The sequence below is a fragment of the Poecile atricapillus genome, chromosome 1, assembly GCF_030490865.1.
Source record: "Poecile atricapillus isolate bPoeAtr1 chromosome 1, bPoeAtr1.hap1, whole genome shotgun sequence".
Taxonomy (NCBI): domain Eukaryota; kingdom Metazoa; phylum Chordata; class Aves; order Passeriformes; family Paridae; genus Poecile; species Poecile atricapillus.
Genome location: NC_081249.1, coordinates 85,792,765 through 85,812,254, shown reverse-complemented (window position 1 = coordinate 85,812,254; position 19,490 = coordinate 85,792,765). Strand labels below are relative to the sequence as shown.

At 42.2% G+C, this 19,490-nt stretch overlaps 1 protein-coding gene across 2 annotated transcripts in view; it reads right to left on the bottom strand.

The window, feature by feature from the left end:
- Positions 1-4,092: 4,092 nt before the first annotated feature.
- Positions 4,093-19,490, bottom strand: part of INTS4 (integrator complex subunit 4) — a 33,311-nt gene continuing 17,913 nt past the window's right edge. For both annotated transcript variants that reach the window (XM_058840540.1, XM_058840546.1), the window contains exons 16-23: positions 16,696-16,789; positions 14,438-14,518; positions 12,581-12,711; positions 11,616-11,675; positions 9,791-9,950; positions 9,327-9,470; positions 8,491-8,611; positions 4,093-5,655 (exon numbers count right to left, since the gene is read on the bottom strand). In XM_058840540.1, the coding sequence (XP_058696523.1) occupies positions 5,462-5,655; positions 8,491-8,611; positions 9,327-9,470; positions 9,791-9,950; positions 11,616-11,675; positions 12,581-12,711; positions 14,438-14,518; positions 16,696-16,789 (985 nt within the window). In that variant the 3' untranslated portion in view covers positions 4,093-5,461. The remainder of the gene's footprint in view (positions 5,656-8,490; positions 8,612-9,326; positions 9,471-9,790; positions 9,951-11,615; positions 11,676-12,580; positions 12,712-14,437; positions 14,519-16,695; positions 16,790-19,490) is intronic.

Sequence of the window (19,490 nt, the reverse complement as noted above, 5' to 3'; positions counted from 1 at the left end):
TTTGGCTGAGAGAACACTGCAGTACTTCAAAAAATGGAACCATGCACATTACACTGTTAGGAGAAGTTGAGCAAACATCTTATCTTACTCCTCCAGGTCTGTTTTTTACTACTTTTTTTTTTTTTTTTTTTTTTGTAACACATTTTCATGTTAATGTGGCACATTAATGGTGATGCCACATTCACCAAAACTGCCTAGCTCAGGTCCTCCATTTGAGACAAATGCTGTGGGCTCCTCACACTGCTCCTGCCACATGATCTGTCCTCCCAAAAGGCATGCAGGGAGCAGAGCCCGTTTTGCATTGCCAGGTGACTGAGGTGTACCCTACCCAGCTTTGTGCTGCAGCCTCTTAATTCTTCCCTTCATTTGGCAACTGGTAGGATGCAGAAGATTCCACTTCCAAAACAGGGAGCTGCAGTGCGCAAAGAAATGGATTTCTTTTTTTAAAGTTAAACTGCTAAGTTTCACCACCACCAGTACGAAATTTTGGTGTCAACAAGGAGATTACCTGCTGCAAGTTTTTTCCATCCATGTCTTCTCTTGCTGCACTCGTCACAGCTTCCTGAGTCAGCACTGTCAGTTCCCACAACAGCATCTGTTCCACTTGGGCTGCTCCAGTCACTGAAAGCCCGATTTCCTTCTTGGTGTCTGAAATTGCTTTGCTAGATGGTGGAAGCAGCTGGGATTGATTCATCAAAAAATTCCAGCAGAGCTCAAAATGGTATCTTTGTTAAATTGCTGCTTTCAGCTAGAGCCATAAATAATTTGTTAAAATTACGGGCTCATAGCCCAAATCATGGGAATGCACTTTTATAGGGCAGGATTTCTTACATACACCACTGCTCTGCCTCCCACCAGGAAAACGATCTCCCAGTAGGCAGTGAACTCCCACCCTGACGCTGAAATTAAAGCCGAGCTGCGGCTGGGCTGGGAGCCAGGAAGATTCCACCCCAGCTGCTCTGCCGCCGAGTGGGTCAGTCCCCAGCCTTTATCTTTGTGAAGCAGCATGTGTGAGCTGGCAGCCAAGAGAAACAGGCCATAAAAGGCCCACAGACACCAAATGCAACATGACCAGCATTTTTAAGGGACATTGGGAAGCATTTGTGCAAAGCCTGGCTTCCACAAGCCTTAAAACTTTATATTTTGAAGTCCCACTGATACCACGTTAGCAAACTGAAAAGTAAAAGGACAGCCTTTTCTGCATTCCCAGTGCCTGTAACTAAGAATAAAATGGAAGATGCCAGTGAAATAAGATGAAAAAAGTGATTATAACTTAGACAAGCAAGACAGGATTCCAGAGGAAATCCATCTCTGTGGGCTTGAACCCAAGATGATGACCAGTACAGCATGGTGGAGAGTGCAAGTCTGATGAGGAGCAGCCTGAGGGAGCTGAGGGTGTTTAGCCTGAAGGAGGCTCAGGGGGACCCTATCCTGAAAGGAGATTTTATCCAGTGGGGGGTCAGTAACAAGTGACAGGACAAGGGGAAACAGCCTCAAGTTGCACCAGAGGAGGTTTAGATTGGATATTAGGAAAATATCTCTTTCCCAAAAGCGTTGCCAGGCTTTGAAACAGGCTACCGAGGGAAGTGGTAGAGTCATCATCCCTGGCAGTGTTTAAAAGGCGTGTGGATGTGGCACCTGGGGCCATGGCTTAGTGTGGGTGTGGTAGTGCTGGGCTTATGGTTGGACTCCATGATCTCAGAGGTCTTTTCCAACCTAAATGATTCAGTGATGTCATGCAGTCCTGATTTAAATGCAGGCCCTGTTTTTTCATCTTTCCAAGAATTCACTTTGTACTTTTTGCAGTGAGAGTCCCTGCCCATTTCCTTTTTTTTGGTCCTTTTTAAAATAAGATAGGTGAAAGCCACACCAGGTCTGAGTTAATGTCTCATAAGCTTTAACTTTGTTCCAAATACACTTATGTATTGTTTTATAAGCTCTTGACTCAGTAATTGAATTATTTACTTCCAATAATGTATTTCAGTGTACTTCAGCAATCTGGATATGAATTTCCCACTAAAAGCATCCGAAGTTCGGTTCCCCACATACACAGATGCCTTACATAAATTAAATCCAGAAAGTTAGTGGTAAATAGGACAACATATTTTCAAACCCCTTTTCACATGAGGCCAGCATTTTCCTTGCTTTGCTAGATTATTTTTCCTCTTGCTTCCATCTAACTAGGAGGTACGATGCAAAGGTGAGGGGTGTTTCAACATCATTGGTTCTTATCAAATTATTTGCCCTTCCTTCATAGATTGCTCAATCTCCCTGTGGCTGCAGCTGTACTGGCACACTGTTCCTACACTTGGAACCATCTGAGAGAGCAGAAACTCCCCATACTTGGGTGACTGTCATCTGAAGTCCTCTGTTCCCCCTTCAACAGAGATGAAATATGCAAATTATCTTTGTGTGTGACTACAGCCCTTTGTTTTTCTTTTCATTCTGAGATCAATCATCTTATAGGCTATTGCAGTGCAGAAGCCTAACAATTATCCAGAATTAAAGGACAACGGGTGAATGGCATGAATGCCTCTGAGACAACACAAAGAGCATGAACTCTGATGTTTTCGAGAGCAGAAAATCCTTAATGTCTCAAACCTGGGGATAGAAAGAAGTCAACATCTGGATTTCAAAAACTACAGTAACTCCCACTTTTTATTCAAATTTATTTTCCAGTTCCCCGTATGCTGGAACATGGTGTGAAACGGGCAGTCCCACACACATATACAAGCTGCACAGAGAATGGTTTGAGAGCAGCCCCGAGGGGCAACACCTTGGGAGTGTTGGTGGGTGAGCAGCTCAACATGACTCAACAATGTGCCCTGGCAGCCCAAAGGGCTCTGCTGCCTTTTTGGGCTGCATCTGGGCAGCAGGCCAAGGGAGGGGACTCTTCCCCCTCTGCTCTGCTCTGGTGAGACCGCATCCAGCTCTGGGGCCTTCAACATAAGGATGTTGATGTGTGGAGTAAGTACAGAGGAGACCATGAAAATGCTGACAGGACTGAAGCATCTCTGCTGTGGAAACAGAGTGAGAGAGTTGGGGTTGTTCAGCCTGGAGAACAGATGGTTCTGAGGAAACCTAAGAGCTCTTTCCAGTACCTGGGGTTATACAGAGTTAGAGGGGGACTTTTGACAAGGGCATGAAGTGGTAGGACTTTAAAGACTTTAACCTGAAAGAAGGAAGGTTTAGATTAGATGATGAATTAGTCATCTGCTTGCAGAGGTGAAACTGAAGGAGGAAAGGAGAAGCTGTGATTTCTTCCATGATCCAAACCAGGAATCAGAGAAAAATCTACAGAAGAGAAGCCAACTGCAGAATCTGCTCTCATTAGCAGATTGGAAATGTTCATAGCAGCCTTACATTTTCAGCTTGTTTTAGGCATCTTGAAATTACAGTTGGAAGAACTTTTCCACATCCTGCAGTATTTGATTTTTGGCAGCAATACAGAAGGCATTCACTCTTTGCCTGGTATGTTATATAGAAGGGGGACAAGGATAGCATGAGGAGTACAAAATAGTAGAAATTTGATCCAGTACTTAGAAAAAGAGAGAAAGGTCCCAAACTTTTGATATTGAAAATATCTGCTGTGCCTACCACATTGTGGCCTGGAGCCTATGGACACAATCTAAATTAGAAACATTACTGAGATGACAAACTGCACAAAATACTGGTGAAATGCAAAAAATGTGAGGAAGAAAAAGGAAGAAGTCTGTAATGAGCCCACTCAACTTGTCACGTATCTGCCCAGACACAGCTTCCTAATGAGAGATACATCAACCCTGTCTGCTGGGAACTGAACTGAGTATGCCAAGTCAGACGATAACAACTCAGCTGTCAGATGGGCAGGAGATTTTCAAGCAGTGCCCTAAAGGTAAAACACCAAAAAACACTTTGTAAGAGCAGAAACAATAAGAAAGTAAATTTAATTCAAGAATACCTAAAGCAGCAGCAAAGTTTTATGGCTATGAGCCTTTGGGCTACAACTTACCAGTGCTAAAAAATTAAAATCACAAGAAACATGCAATGATCTTATTAGCCAAGGACCATGCAGGCATCGATGTTTGCTCATATTATAAAAAAGAAACAGAATAGCATGAATATTCCAATTTTATTGTAGGAAAGCATGTAAGGGGTTATTTACACTAAATACAACTGGAAAGTATTTCTTCACTGTTTTGCTTACTTGGCAAAAATACACCTTTTTTAAAAAAGAAAAAAAAATCCAAACTAATTCTTGAACACAGGCAACATTTGACCCCTGCACTAGAATGTTTCACACATTAGGTTCTCCTAAAAAATCCTACCAAAGGATTGCTACAAATCACAGGAGGCTCCTCAGTCCACTAAGCCTGGCATATAGAAGCAATGCACAGACACACTTCCTGACAGGAATGGCAGATGGATCACGTTTTAACTAAATTCTTGTCCCTCTGTACTCCCAGCTCACCTCCATTGGGGAGCACTGACTAGCTGCCCAACTGCTGCTGAGTGGACTGTGTTTGGCTACTCTGACTGACAATAAAGACTTTGAGTACCAAAGTGCTGCTGAATTAAAAGTCATAGATTTTCACAGCCCACTAAGACTGGTTCAGGCCAGATCATCACACAGAAACAGATCCTCTAAAACTTAGTGGTTAGGAATTTTCCAACTGGTACTTAATCACATTGCTCCTCAAGCTGCACAAAGGTGCAACAAGACACAAACTGCTTTGTTGCTGTAGCTCAGTTAAACTCCACGTCCTGCTGACTGAAGTTCTGCCACCTGCACCATGAGGTTCCTCATGCCCCTGTACCATGAACAACCTGTGCTCTCCCCAGAAGCTGGACCAGCTTCAGTACAGCTGTAGAGGATGTAGAACAGCACTTGGCAATTTCCTTCCTAGGTGCTGTTCCCAAACAAGAACAATAGTACTTTTTAGAATAGTACTTTTTCTGTTAAGAAATTAGGTACCAGTGCACAAATGTAAGTTTTTGACATAAAAAAAAACCCAAAGCACCAAAACAACCAAACCCAAAAAAACCCAGAAACAAATCAACAAGCCCCCACAAAATGCTGAATTCAGCTTCACTTCAGAGTACTGTAAAAATAACACTGATTTATGTGCCCAAGCATTTACGTAATAAATACATAGCAGAAAACCTAGAGGCCTTGGAGAAAGACTTTTGACACGTAAAAACTGAAGGTACAGCACAGTGAAATTACTACTGGAATGCTGATTGAGAACTGTCCTGTTTCCATTGAGTCAATATAGAAAACCCTGTATTTTCTTGAAACCACTCCTAACTGGCTAAGGAACTCCTGTATTTGCCTGCTGCTTAAGAGACCAACTGTTCTTCAGTTTTATTTTGACATATGACTCCCTTTAGGATGTTTTGGCTTGGTTTGCTATCTTGGACACAGCATCTTTCTTTCATATAACCCAACAAACCCCATAAATAGGTTTTTCAGTGCCAGCCTTCACCGCCTGGCAGGTTTGGGCATTATATACACCTTGACAGGTTTGCTGAAGGGGATGGTCCCCTCTATGCCATTTTCAGAGGGTGGAAGAGCCTCCAAGCTCTCACTCCAGGTAGATTTAGGAAGTCTGGTAGATGCTTTGCTCCTGTTGGAATTGTAAGCCAGCAGCAATCGCACTTCAATCTGACATGGCTCTGCAGAGAAAAAAATAGAACAATCCAAACGTGATTGTCATTGCATAGTGAACAATCAACATCAAATGAATTTTAATTCCATGTATAGATGTTCTGGAGTGACCAGAATCCAGCCTGGTGTCTGAAAACAAGCCTTTGGCATTACATTCAGCACAGCAGAACTAAGGACTGTTCTAGGTTTATCCCCCTCGCTCTTTGTCATCACTTGAAAAATCTCAACACTAACTTGCAACTTTAAAAAATAACTGTTGGAAATTATAACAATCATTAAAACCCCCACAGAACTAGCAGGCCCTGCTCACTGTATTTCTGTCAGGATCAATCCAGATGACATCTGGTAAGACTTGTGGCACAGGAGATTACTTGAAGATTGTCTTTTGCTGGAATTTTTCACACACTAGACAGCTATGCAGCTGGGCAGAGCAAGGTTCCTAATACTATCCATAGGATTGTAATATATGTTGGTATAATTCGCGTTTTATTGTACACATATAAAATCAAGTATAAAGCATGTTTTATGTATAAAACACAAACAACTTGAGATTGCAAAAGTAGCCGCTGGAAACCCAGGAAAAGGAGTAATTTGCAAGAGAACAAAGATAGCACCAAGAAAAGATGGGTCCACCCAGGCAAGACAAGCCTACTAACTAACCCAGCAATTAACGCCTGATACTGATCTAGTCGAAATCCTCAAGACCATATATCTCAATGTCCAATTCCCAAAAATCTACTCAAACTCTCTTCCCTGCTCGAAAACTCAACAGACCAGCAGCAGAAATATGAATATGTAACAACACAAGAAAGAGAAAGAAACTGAAGCTGCCTAGCCTCAGGCCAAAAAACTTATATAAAAAGTTAAAAAGCTTATATAAAAAGCTGTATAAAACTCAGCTCTCGGAAAGACAGTTTGTGAACTTGGGGGAGCCAGTGCCACTGAGGCTGGTTCAGAGTTCACCCAGCGCCGACCCCGGACTCGATGCTGACTTTGATTGTGGCTGTTCTGAAATTCAATTTTACAAATTTTTCAATAAAATCCTTATTGATAAAATTTGGCTGATTTCATTTATAACAGGATGATTTCACTTTACTCTTCTCACAGTGGTCATAGCAGAACAAGGGTTTCAGTATACATAGTATTGCCCGTACTTACTGCTGGATTTACATACCCAAAACAATTCTCCTTTCTAGACTGAGTAATAGATTTGTTTAGGTTTTCTTTATGAACTGTACTGGTTTGAGCTGGGATAGTTAATTAGAAAGTTAATTTTCCTGCATAGTAGCTTGCCAAGATGCCTTGCTTTGGATTTGTGACCAAAATAATGCTGGTAACACACGGATGTTGTAGTTATTGCTGCAGTGTTTTGAAAAACCCGTGAGTTTTCTCACATTGCCTTTCTGATCCTCTACCTGTCCCAGTGGGGAGTAAGCACCAGGTGGTGTGCAGGACTTTACTGTATATCAGGGATAACCCATAACAGGACCACAATATTGAAACCTAAATGAAACCTGCTGAAACCTCCAGGATTTTAAGATGCCATGTCCAGAACTGCAGGGGTCTCCAGCTGAGACATCATCAGCACCAGACAGAACACAAGAAATAACCCTTTTGCACAGTTACTTCACCAGTTCTTATTTGCAGCCTGCAGTCACCTCTTTCACTTCTGCTCTACACCTGGCAGTTAATCAGTGCTTTGCACTTGGGCATTCTCCTTCCAGAGCACACTCTTTCTACCGGCCTTTAACAAGTTTCATTGTCTTGAATTAAGGCAATTTCTCCACTTTGAATTCTGACCCTGTTTCCTGAGCCCCTCCCAGCTCAGTGTCTTCCCCCTGTTTTATATGTCTAAGTTCCAATGTCAAAGTTAATGATTAAAATAATGCCTAGAGGAGACACCAGAACAGAATCCCTCAGGGCCATGCTTAAAATGTCCTTCCAGTGAACACTGAAAAAGTAGAAATAAGGACTTCAGCTCCCTCTGGTGAAGTAACGTGATCAACCCTTAAACCCAGATACTTCCAGTCCTAGAAACAGTACCATCTTTTCTTCTCCAAAACAAAACAATGACAGCAGGATGAGTGAGTACACCATGGAAGTACTATATATAAAAAAAAAAGGTATGTGAAGGAACACAGCAATAAACAAAATTCTGTTAGTTAAAAAAAGGTCAACAAATCCAATGAAAAACTGCTCAGAAAAAAAACCTCTCAGAGGAAATCCCCATATCTGAGTAAAGGTAAGGGATTAAAAGAAATCAGAACAAAGGGAGCTGTGAATGAAATACACTCTGCTTTTGTTGTTTGAAGTCCAGAAGCCAATTACTGAAGTGCTTCCATGGGGAAGTGCAAACAGCAGCGGAGACTGAAGGCGAATGTGTGAGTCACATCATCATCAGAGCTAAAGAGGGGGTTTTTAGGGCATTAAGAGTGAGAGTTGAATCAGCAATGAAATTGTACTGCTGTACTGTTCTCTGCCATGCTCAGATACCTGTGAGACCCGAGACAATGACTTGGAAGGAGTCAGTTTACCATGATCCCTTGCCTTGACCTGAGGTTGCAGACCTGGCTCCAAGAGCTGACGTGTGGGTGACCTCACCTTGAGCACAGCTCTCATGTGAAGGCTCCCAGGGCTCTCCCAAGACAGCAGCCCCTCTATTTCCCTACAGAGCAGCAGTGCCTGGTAATCAGGGAGCTCTAATTACTCAAAGGCCTGATCAACACCAAGGGCAGCACCAACCACAGCTGCAGACTCCAGGATCCTCAGAGCCCCCCAGACTGTGGGTATGTAACTCGTATTTAATTAAAGTGCAGCCACTTAATGTGTATCATTAATGTTACCTGTCCAGGCTGTGTGCGAGAGGTAAACCTGAGTTATCAGCCTGTGCCTCCCAGGGCCAGGATTGCGGAAGTCAGCTGGTTTAGGATGGATTACCTGTGCTTGTCCATCTGGATACAACACCTGGAGGGGAACAAAAAAAAAAAAAAAGAAGAAAAGAAAAGAAAACAACAAAGGAATGACAACTGCACTGGGGATCTGCACAATGGAATAGTGCATTACTTGGCTGTTTTCTGATTGAGTTAGGAAGGCAAGACCAGCAGGCTTTAGCTTGGAGCCAGGAGTTCAACTGCCCTGAATATAACAGCCACATGCTGCCATTCAAACCCACAGGTGGAAAAAAGGCCACACTGACATAGGTTTCTTCCTCTGCATTGTACCTGAGGTTTTTGTTTCTTTGTTAAGCAGTGATGCTGCATATTTTACTTGGACCTCCTCAGATTAGTGATTCAGCAGCAGGAATAAAACCTGGAAATACAGAGAGCCAAGAGCCTGCATATTTTTGTGCCACTCGGAACAACTTCTTTTGCTCCTCCTCTCCCTAAATCAGCTGGAAGCTCGCCAGCATTTACTGGTGCTCATGTCCATGACACGCACAGTGCACATGGAAGCACAGAATGACATCCAAGCACTCAAAGCAAACTCTCAGAACTGCACCCAAGTCAACTCTCAGTGCACTACAGACAAACCAGTTTCTGAATGACTGGTCAAAACGCAGAAATCCAGCATTGTTACTAATAAAGCATATCATTATTCAGAATCTAAAAGCAGTGACATCCTTAAAGAAACTCCCCCCAAGATATAATCTTGTTTGCATTTATGTGAAATGACTTCTTACCTGAACTTTAACAGTTCCTTGGGGATCCTGCACATGTTCCAGAGTTGCATCAACATCCAGTGCCACAACTAATCCTGACGTAAACCTCAAGGGATTATCAGATTCACCAGTAGGCTCAATGATATTTGCAGTGGCTCTATGGAGCTATCAGGGGTAAAGTGATTGGCAAAAATCAGGTGTGGGAAAGAAGAAAGAAAAAAAAAAATCGTAATTACTTCTGCTCTTAACAGAGATGCTCATAAACTCTGGATTTTTTTTTTTTTTTTATACTGACAGGAATTACTAAGTTTTTCATGCTCCTAGCAGTAGTCCGGAGGATTCTAGGTAAGAAGACAAAGAGGAAATAAATAACACTTGTGTCTGACCAAGACCCTCAATTCAAAAAGCTTCACGGCATATAGAAAGTAGTCAGTTTCCAAGAAAGTCCTCAAAGATATTGCATTTTAATTTTCTGTTAAACCAACCTGCTCTGGAAGAGGAAGGTGGAGGAAGGTACTTTGCCGGAGTGTTGTCTGGAGAATCTTGACCACTTCTGAAGGTTTGGATGTCACAAGTCTGGGCATTAAGTCCAGCAATTTATCTACAAAACTGCCTTGCATATGTGGGAGCTCAGAGATGAAACATCTGTGTCAAGAATAGATTAAAAATCAAATACTTTTTCCACAGTATTGTTATTTTCACTCAAGCTACTTAATCCTTACATTTAGTTATAATGACAGAATTAGATACCTACATCCCTCTTCTGATCTGTCTCACATGTAAGAGATGACTTTGGCTACTTATGTTGGAACTGTGCCTTGTGCTCAAACTGACACCATCAAGGGCTATGTGGTGTGGGCAGCAAGTCAGAGGGGATTCTCCCCCTCTTCTCTGCCCTTACGAGATCCCACCTGGAGTACTGTGTCCAGTTCTGGAGTTCCCAGTGTAAGAAGGACAGAGGAGGCCATGAAGATGCTCAGAGGGCTGGAGCTGAAGATAGGCTGACAGAGATAGGTGTGTTCAGCCTGAAGAAGAGAAGGCTCCAGGGAGACCTCATTGCAAATTTTCAGTAGTTAGAGGGGGCTTATGAAGAAGACTTTACACAGGCAGATCATGACAGGACAAATGAGAATGGTTTTAAACTACAAGTGGAAAGATTTAGATTCAATTTTAGAAGGAGATTCTTCACTTTGAGGATGGTGAGGCACGGGCACAGGTTGCCCAGAGAAGCTGTGGATGCCCCATCCCTGGAAGTGTTTAAAGCCAGGCTGGATGGAGCTCTGGTCTGGTGGAACATGTCCCTGCCCATGGCAGGGGAGTTGGAACAAGATGGTGTTTAAGGTCTTTTCCAACCTAAACCATTCTATGATTCTGTGATTCTATGATTTTACGACTCATCAGGGAATTGAATAGCTACTCCAGAGACACAGGTATCCTTAGTTGGCTGAGCAGAATTTTACTTCTAGTTGTGACTAAATTCACGTTTATCATAAGCTTGGCAGCTGTGGCTGGTTAACCGATAAGAAAAGGGGACCAAATCTGCCCTACCCTAATGCCCAGCTGGAGCTGGAAGACAGAACTGGTCATTTTCTGTATACCTTTTCCTTGCACTGAATCTCAGGAACAGCAGAACTCATCACTATCTCACAGAAGCAGAACCATAGAATGGTTTGGGTTGGAAGGGACCTCAAAGACACCTAGTTCCACATCCCAGCCATGGACAGGGACGCCTTTCACTAGAATCAATATGATCATCAAATTGACACTTAGTATATCTATTCTCCCTGGAAGTAAAGATGACTAAGAGGTGGCAAAAGCAGCAGATAGGGCCAGGAAAGATACTGCAGAATTCTTGTCTGACTTATTGCTACATGTTGAGTACATCAAGGGTAATCTGCTTTTTTATTAATCTCTGAAAGGTTGAAACACTCTCAGGACTCCAGGAGACAGAATAACAAAAGTAAACAAAAAAACCAAAAAAACCCAACAAACAAACAAAACCAAAAAAATTAAGTATTTATCAAAACAGCATCCACTCAAAGTAGATAAATAAATACAATATATCTCTTATAAATACAAGAAAAAAAAATATATTCTATAAAAAATTAATTCAGAGCACGTGTTTCTGAAGTACCAGCATAATACCCCCATGTTAAGGACTTCTTGCTTTATTATTATCCCATGATAGTTTGCAATGTAGGACAGCAGGGAAGGGAGATGTGAAGAGATAAAAAACAAAGTGAATATCCCCTGACAGTGGTGGTGGACATTTTTTTCAACAAAAATTGAAGAAGCAATGGAGTTTGTCACCTCTGAAAGGAATCCACTTCTTGGAGGAATTTTTCACACATCCCAAAAAGAGGTTCCACTCTGTAATGAAAATAATATTCCTTGGATGACTTTTAAAGAAAGAAAAATGGCTTTCTGGATATAGACATTTAGGTGGTTTGGAATCCCATTAAACCTCCTAAAAATGGGAAGATCTTACAGCTTTTGAACCAAAAAAGTGCTCCTCACTTATCTATATCCCCTTCTCACAAAAAAACCAAAAACATTTGCATAAGGCAGTAATTAAATTCCCAAAGCCACTGCTAGAAAATACTCGCTTTCCACCTACAAAACAAGAGGTTAAAAGGCAAATATATTAAGGACCTCCATGGTAACACAGTAAATTGATGGCAACGGACCTGAAACAGAAGCAAACTAGGACAATAACTGATGTGCTCTAATTCCACCAGCTGCAGTTTTCATTCTACAACCATGTGTCACTTCTTTAACTTCAGCAGCCAAAACAAAACACTCAGAGCCTCTCATGTACCCAAGCCTGCACAGGAGCAGTTTATGTCTGAGTCACACTAAGCAGTTGCAGATCAGTCAGGAGGCCAATACTTTGCTGATCCTAAAAATTCAGCAATGAATACTTAATGAAGCAAACATGTTTGGTGCATTCTTTTGATATGTAACTTTTCCTCAGTTAAACAGGTCCCAAATATCAACCCTACAATGTTTTTAATCTATTTATATGTTCATCAATGAGAGAACTCAACCCCCAAAACTCATCTTCCCAATAGTTTTGTCATCTAATTCAGGATTGTGTCCCTATACAGCCATATCAAAGGCAAAAGGTTCTTTGTTCTGAATTACTCTACCAAATGGTTATTGGCATGCTACCCTGCTATGTGTCTATTTTATCCTTGCTGTTTTTTAAAACAAAGCTTAAAGACAGTAATCTTAGAGCTAACCCTAAGAAGATCCTCAGACCAAGTCATCCTTACCCTCTGGTGGTGCGGGCAGTCACTATCAGCTGCAAGGCCTTTGCTTGCAGTCTCATGTGGTGAATAATGACCACTTGTCTACTTTCCACTCCGCTGTACATGAACTCCATTTTGTAAGTTTCTTCCAGGATCTGCCAGACAGACACCACAAGGATAAAAAACCCATCAGACTGTTAAGCCCTGGTACAACACAATCACCAGCTTCTGGTATTTTTATCTCATACCAAGGAACACATGAAGCAAGAGGAAGTGCTCAATTCAATACAGTTGAGTTCAATATGACTGTGCAGATGCCAAGAACTTTTAAGTTATTTAACAGGGAATATTCTCTTTACCTTGCATTGATAGCAAGTGACCTACATTCACCATCACAACAGAAAACACTTTCCAGGGGATTCACATGCTACTCAAGAGGGCACCCAAGACAAACATTTCAATCAGAGAAAATTTCAAAAGCTGGATGGCTTTTGTTTCTACTCATCACCAGCAGAGAAGGCTTTCATGGACAGCAGTACCTGTCTGTTACATCCTAATTATCTGAAGACTCAAAATACCAGCAAGATCTATGAATTTGCTTTTACCCTGGATTTGTTATCAGACTATTGAATAGCTTGCTTGCTTCCTAACCTTTTCTTAGGGCTTAGCTTCAGTTTTTCCAGGATCTGATCATTCATACACTTCTATATCACAGAATCAGAATAACTCAGATTGGATGGGCCCTCCGCATATCATCTAGCCTGGTTCCCTGCCCAGAGCAGGTCTCATTAGATCCAGTAACTCAGGGCCACATCAAATTGAAAACACTTCCAATGACAGAGATTCCCCCCACCTCTCTGGGCAATGGTATTTAACCATCCTTACAGGAAATCTTCCCTTTACAGCTGATCAAAATTTTTCATCATTTGCCAACTGCCTCTTGTCCACAGTAGTCTGGCTCTATCTCATTTATATCCTGTAATGATACAGCGCTAGACAGAAGTAAATCCATCCTGAAGCCTGCTCTTCTCCAGGCTGGACAATTCCATCCCCCTCAACCTTCCCTTGCAGGTAATGTAGTCCAGCCCCTGACCATATTGGTGGTCCTCTGCTGAATTTGCCCCAGTTTGTCACCATCTTCCTTCTACTGGGGAGGCCAACACACAACACAGCCCTCCAGGTGGCATCTCCCCAGAGGTGGATCATTTCCCAAACCAAGTCATCCCAGTTGCAGCTGGCCTCTTGCAGTGCCTTATAGTCAATGTACTGAACATGAGAAGGTTCCCTTCATTCCAGCTCCCCAGTCTGTTCAGACCAGCAGCCATGCCCTCCAACACACCAACTGGTTCCTCAATTTGCAGAACCCTTATCACTTATTTATTCAGCCACAACCCTGCAAGTCTGGAGAAAAATAAATGATGGGAGACTGTATCCAAGCACTGTAACTTCCACTGCCCTCCCCTTGTTCATAGCACCAGTCCCCTCACCATAGAGAGCAATGATGGCGGTCAGCCATAATCTGTTCTTGAAAAATGCATTTGGGCTTTCCCAAGTAGCTTTGTTGATTTTGTCTTGGAATAGCTTTTTTAAGTATTTGGTACATAACTTTCCCCAGGAAAGAGGCAAGGAGAAGCAGCCCACAGTATTCTGGATCTTCTTTCTTTTCTGGAAGATGAGTGTGATACTTGCCTTCTTACAGTGGGGTTCCTCCCTCACCACTCATCCTTTGAAAAGAAGAGAAATTACCCCAGTTTGGGGAACTAAGATTTACTTGGAAGACTATGGCAGTGGAAGGTCAGAAGTGTGTTATTGTTCCATGGCCAGTGAAAGACTCCAACCCAAGGACTGGCCTCTGTACAGGCTCAGCTGCTTCCACCTCACCTGCTTTGCTGCAGCAGATGCCAATGCATTCTGTTTCAGGTACAGGGGAGCTGCCACATTCCACAACTTCTCCTGCAAGGCCTACAAGAAAAAAAAAAACATGAAATGATGATAAATATCCAACTCAATCTAAATACTTGGTTGAAAAAGCATGTGAAAGCTTTCTTTTGTGCTTTTAAATACAACATAGGGAACCAAGGCCTCCAAAATATACAGTGTTCTATAAAGAAACAGAGATACCTATACAACTAGAAAATACAAAGGAAGTTGAGACTAATATTAACAAAGCTGTGGATGAGAGACTCATCAAGCCAAATTCCTTGTACTTCATAAAGAAAACCAACAGCACACTTGTTATCAACCCCCTGAGACCAACATCGGGGCAATGGTGACAGAAAGTGGAAATAATAACACCTGTCCCCAGAAACACATTTACTTCCACAGCCACATTTCTGAACTTTTCTCTGCTCCACCAAAGATCCTGGAGTTACTAAGAATATTGTGTCTAATTCAGCCACTGATATTGGTATTAAAAAAAGAAAAAAAAAACAAAACAAAAAACCAAGCCCCAAAAAACCCCAATCACCTACCATACCCTATTTGCTTTATGTTTACAAAAAAAAAAATGTAGAAAGCTTGACTGGATGATTTATAGCACTGCCTCCTTTTTGAAGCTGCCTGTCCTTTGACACAGCTATGCACAAGGCTGGCTGTAGCCAAAGCTCAAGAACATACCGACTGTACACTTCACGCAGGCTGGCCCAAGAATCCCAGCTAACTACCCCTAAAATCACAGGGTATGTAGAGCCTTTAAAGGTATGGAACCTTTTGAGCCTTGAGAGGCTGGGGAATGAAGATACTTTTCCCCCCAGCAGCTTTTTCTCTGTTGGGAAAAGAAGCAACTGGGAAAAAAATCTACTGAAAGGGGCTACTCGGACATTCAGGTTCTCTGCAGTATCAGAATTTCTACTTGTATTGCGGAGTGGAGGGTGTCCCTCCCTGTAAGAAGGGATCTGGAATTAGATGATTCTCAAAATCTCTTCCAACCCAAGATATTCTGTGATTCCTGATATTATCAGCTATTTTTCATTCCATGCAGATTACTGACTCCTCTGCACCACTGATCTATTGACTGTTCCACAGCTCAAGCCAAGAATGGCTGATGCAGCTTTTACCCTTCTTCCAAACAGAGCCCACCTCTGCCAGATGCAAAAACCATCTGGTTCATTCCAGTCAAACCCTGGAGAAGGGCAACAAAGCTATCTCCAAATGCTAGTCCTCTGCCTGCACAGCACATTTCACTTTGGATTTAGCTGGATTGTACTGAACTGTACCACTGCTCATCTGAAATACCTTTGGGTGATAAATATATTCCAATTATTTGAGGCCTGCCATGAGATATGCCAACTGGCAGCTATGCATTAGCAAAGCAACAGAAATCCCTCTTTGGTTTTACATAACAAAGCTTTCATTGAGTTCCTTCTGGAAAACTGTTTGCTGCTTGCTTTAGCTCTTGCTTTATGTGTGTGTAAGTTAAACACCAAAGAATGCCAAGAGACTAACTTAAATACTACTGCCAGCTTACAGCCCTGAGCCATCTGATCCAGTGGAATCCCTGACCATGGCAGGGACATTGGAATTAGAGGATCTCTTCCAACTCAAGATTTTCTATGAAGTAAAAAATTAGTTCCTGTTTACAGCAAGAAGCTGATTTTGGAAAGGAGCTTTTGCAAAGGGCTGCTGCAATGGTGTCTAAGTAGCCACTTGACCTGCTAATACTAAATAGACAGATAATTTCAGAACTATAAAAGAATGCATGACTGATATTTACTTCAATCAAGTCTTAAGAACTCCTTTGGCATTGGTGCCAATAAAGCTATCTGCCAATCACCATCTATAACAATGGCACTCATGGCAGCAGAGTAACAAAAAACATTCCAGTTGCCACCAGCAGGGAAAGTTACTCTCCTAACACAGTTGCCCTCAGTGTGATTTCCGTCACATAATAAACTCTGCATTGACAAAATGCTCATGAACCAACATAAGCCCTAGGTACAGCAGCAGAGGTCTGCATTGGCAAAGTTACTGCATAAATTATTTGCCACAGGAGGGAAGCAGGATTATCAGAAATCCACAGAACCTGCTCTTTCATCACACATCACTTTTCAGCATGAACATCAAAACGTGAAAGCATGCCACTGTGATGGACTGGGGGCATTTTTGCAGAACAGCTCAAAAAAACCCAGATGAAGTCAAACCTTGATGAGGAGCAGCTGACACTGAAGGTAAGTTGCAGTGAAATCTGCCATCCCTGCCAGTTCTGACTGCAGCTCTCCAAGCCTCTGAAGATCACTGAAGCATGTGGGGGAAAAAAAACAAAAAGGCAAAATAATTTTGAGACAGAGAACAGTTTGATCCAAACACACTCAGAAGGCAGTGACAATAAAGCCAGCTATTCCTGCTGCCTGCTTTTATTAGAGCAAGCACCAGAAACAGCAGCAAAACACACACTACAAACCAGTTTGCACCTTGGGACTCGGCATGTCCCTTCTTCTGGGAAGCTGACACCAGCACAGCAGTGGAGGCACTAAGTCTGTCAACCCACATTACTCTGCAGCCCCATGGGAACCACACAGAGTGGCAGCTCCAGATTTAACTTAAAACACTCCAGCCTTCCACAGCAGCTAACGACCCATTTGTGTTACACTGCTGGGAAATCAAACTATTCATGTTGGCTAAGAAAGGTTGTTTGGAACGTGTCAGGCTCATGCAATGAAGTGTAACTGAAACAGAGCTACCCTTTTAAGCCAAGCTAGAATCTGATGTACTGATATTTTCCCAACTAGATGGTGTGTGTTGCCTGGTATTTCTTGTAAATCATACAGCAATATAAGCAGCTTTTAATATGATAGAAAAAAATTGTCAGTTAATGGAACCCAAAAGGCTTTAGTTCTCTACTCCTAGCCATGTCTTCCTAAAGTGTGCATTAAAAAAAACAAAATTAATTTTTCTTACAGAACAGAAAATAGGTTGGATGATGTGGTTTCAACATGTGCCTTTTCTTCTCTACACTTTGCTTCAATACAAAGTCTATTAAAATTGTCACTCGACTTCCACATTTCCTATTGCATTATTAATTTTTTCAGATGATCAGTTTCTTTTGTTTTAGATTTGTCTTTTCAAATTGTGAAATTTTGGTTCTGCCAAAACAGAAAGTTGCTGAGCCCTGAGACATTGCAAAAATCCATGAGATTATCTGTATTATATGCAGCCAAAGAAAATCTTTCCTAAGCAGAGAATCAAAGAATTGTTTATGTTGGAAAATACCTCTAAGATCATCCAGTCCCACCATTAAGCCAGCATTGCCAAGCCCACCACAAATACCGGATCTACAGGTCTTTCAAATCCCTCCTGGAATGGTCAATACATCACTTCCTTGGGCAGCCCTTTCCAGTGCTTGACAACCCTTTCCATGAAGATGTATTTCTACTATCCAGTCTAAACCTCCCCTGGCACAATTTGAGGCTGCCTCCTCCTATCCTCTTCCCTGTCACTCAGGAGAAGAGACCAGTCCCTATCTGGCTACAGCTTCCTTTCAGGCAGTTGTAGAGAGTTAAGTTCCCCATGAGCCTCCTTTTCTCCAGGATAAACACCCGCAGCTCCCTCAGCTGCTCTTCATCAGACTTCTGCCACAGTCCTTCCCAGCTCCATTGCCCTTCCCTGGACACACTCCAGCACCTCAATGTCTCTCATAGTAAGGGGTTGTGCGTTTCTCAACAATGCACCAACAGCCAAGCCAGCCTCAACCTTACACAGAGATTCCATTTTATCTTTTTCCAGAGAGAAGAGAGAAGAGGAGGCTCCCTGGGTGCTTAATTCCCATGTCACAATCCATCACAACACACTAATGGGGAACAGGATGTCATCTCTCAGCTAACAACTAGGCAGATATTCCATTTCCCAGTCTTACACAGTTCCCAGTTCCACTAATTCTATTTCCTTACAAATCTTAAACAGATTCCAACATCTCTGTAAGAAAAAAAAGTTATTTCTTGTAGCTGAAGAAACTAAGCCACAGACAAATTCGCTAAACAGCCTGTCTTACATTTCTAACCACACTGCAGGTTGATGCTCCCCCCCCAGGCTCTGCAGCTAAACTGTCCCAAGTAGACACAAACTTCATAAGGTCTCTTATTTCTGTGGATGACAATGATAAAGGAGGAGGGAGTTATATTCCATGACACTGCTGTTAGCTGCTTCTATCCCTCTGCTCTCAGCAACTAAATTGCTGGTGCAGGGATCTCTTGCCTTCTGCAAAATAACCTTTAACACTTTTTTTGGCTTTGTCCAAATCCTCCCTTTGTCTTAAGGATGGAAAATAGCAGCTGGTTTTGTACAATTTCCTGGGGGGCAATTCCATCAGGAAAAAAGCCAAGCCAAAAATTTCCATCAAATCAAAGTCATGGCCTGAGAGGTTCCCAGACCCTCATAACTGAGAGGTTCTGGATGCTTGCCCTAGAGATTACCTGTTTCAAGTGTTCAGTGTATTAAATGTTTCAAGTCTGTACTTCAGGCTGGCACACAGCAGCTGCAAAACAGCTGAGGACAAACCTCACAGTTCCCACAGCTGGGTTTTCAGTGAGGAGCACACTGTTTACTCTCTGCTGCAGATGGGTGTGACAGTGATTCACAGCAACATACACACAACAGAAGGCAGCTATTTTGAAGGAATAAAAAGAATTAAGCTTTTTTTTTTTTAAATTCCACATTCCAAACAAAGCATTTTGGATAGTTTTTCTAACTCTTAAAATAAGGCTCTTTTGCTCTTTCCAAGCAGAGGAATCACATTGAAAGAATCCTTTTCAAGTGTTTTGTTTGTGTAAATCAGTCTAGAGATGAAATGCAAGAGGCAGCACAAAACCCACACTGAGAAGCAGCACCACACACCCTTATCTATACAGCAGCAGACAGCAGCATGCAAGAATGTTTTCTATTCCTGGAAAAGCTCTCTGATTTGAAAACTGATGAGGAATGGCCAAGTCCTTTGTAAGCA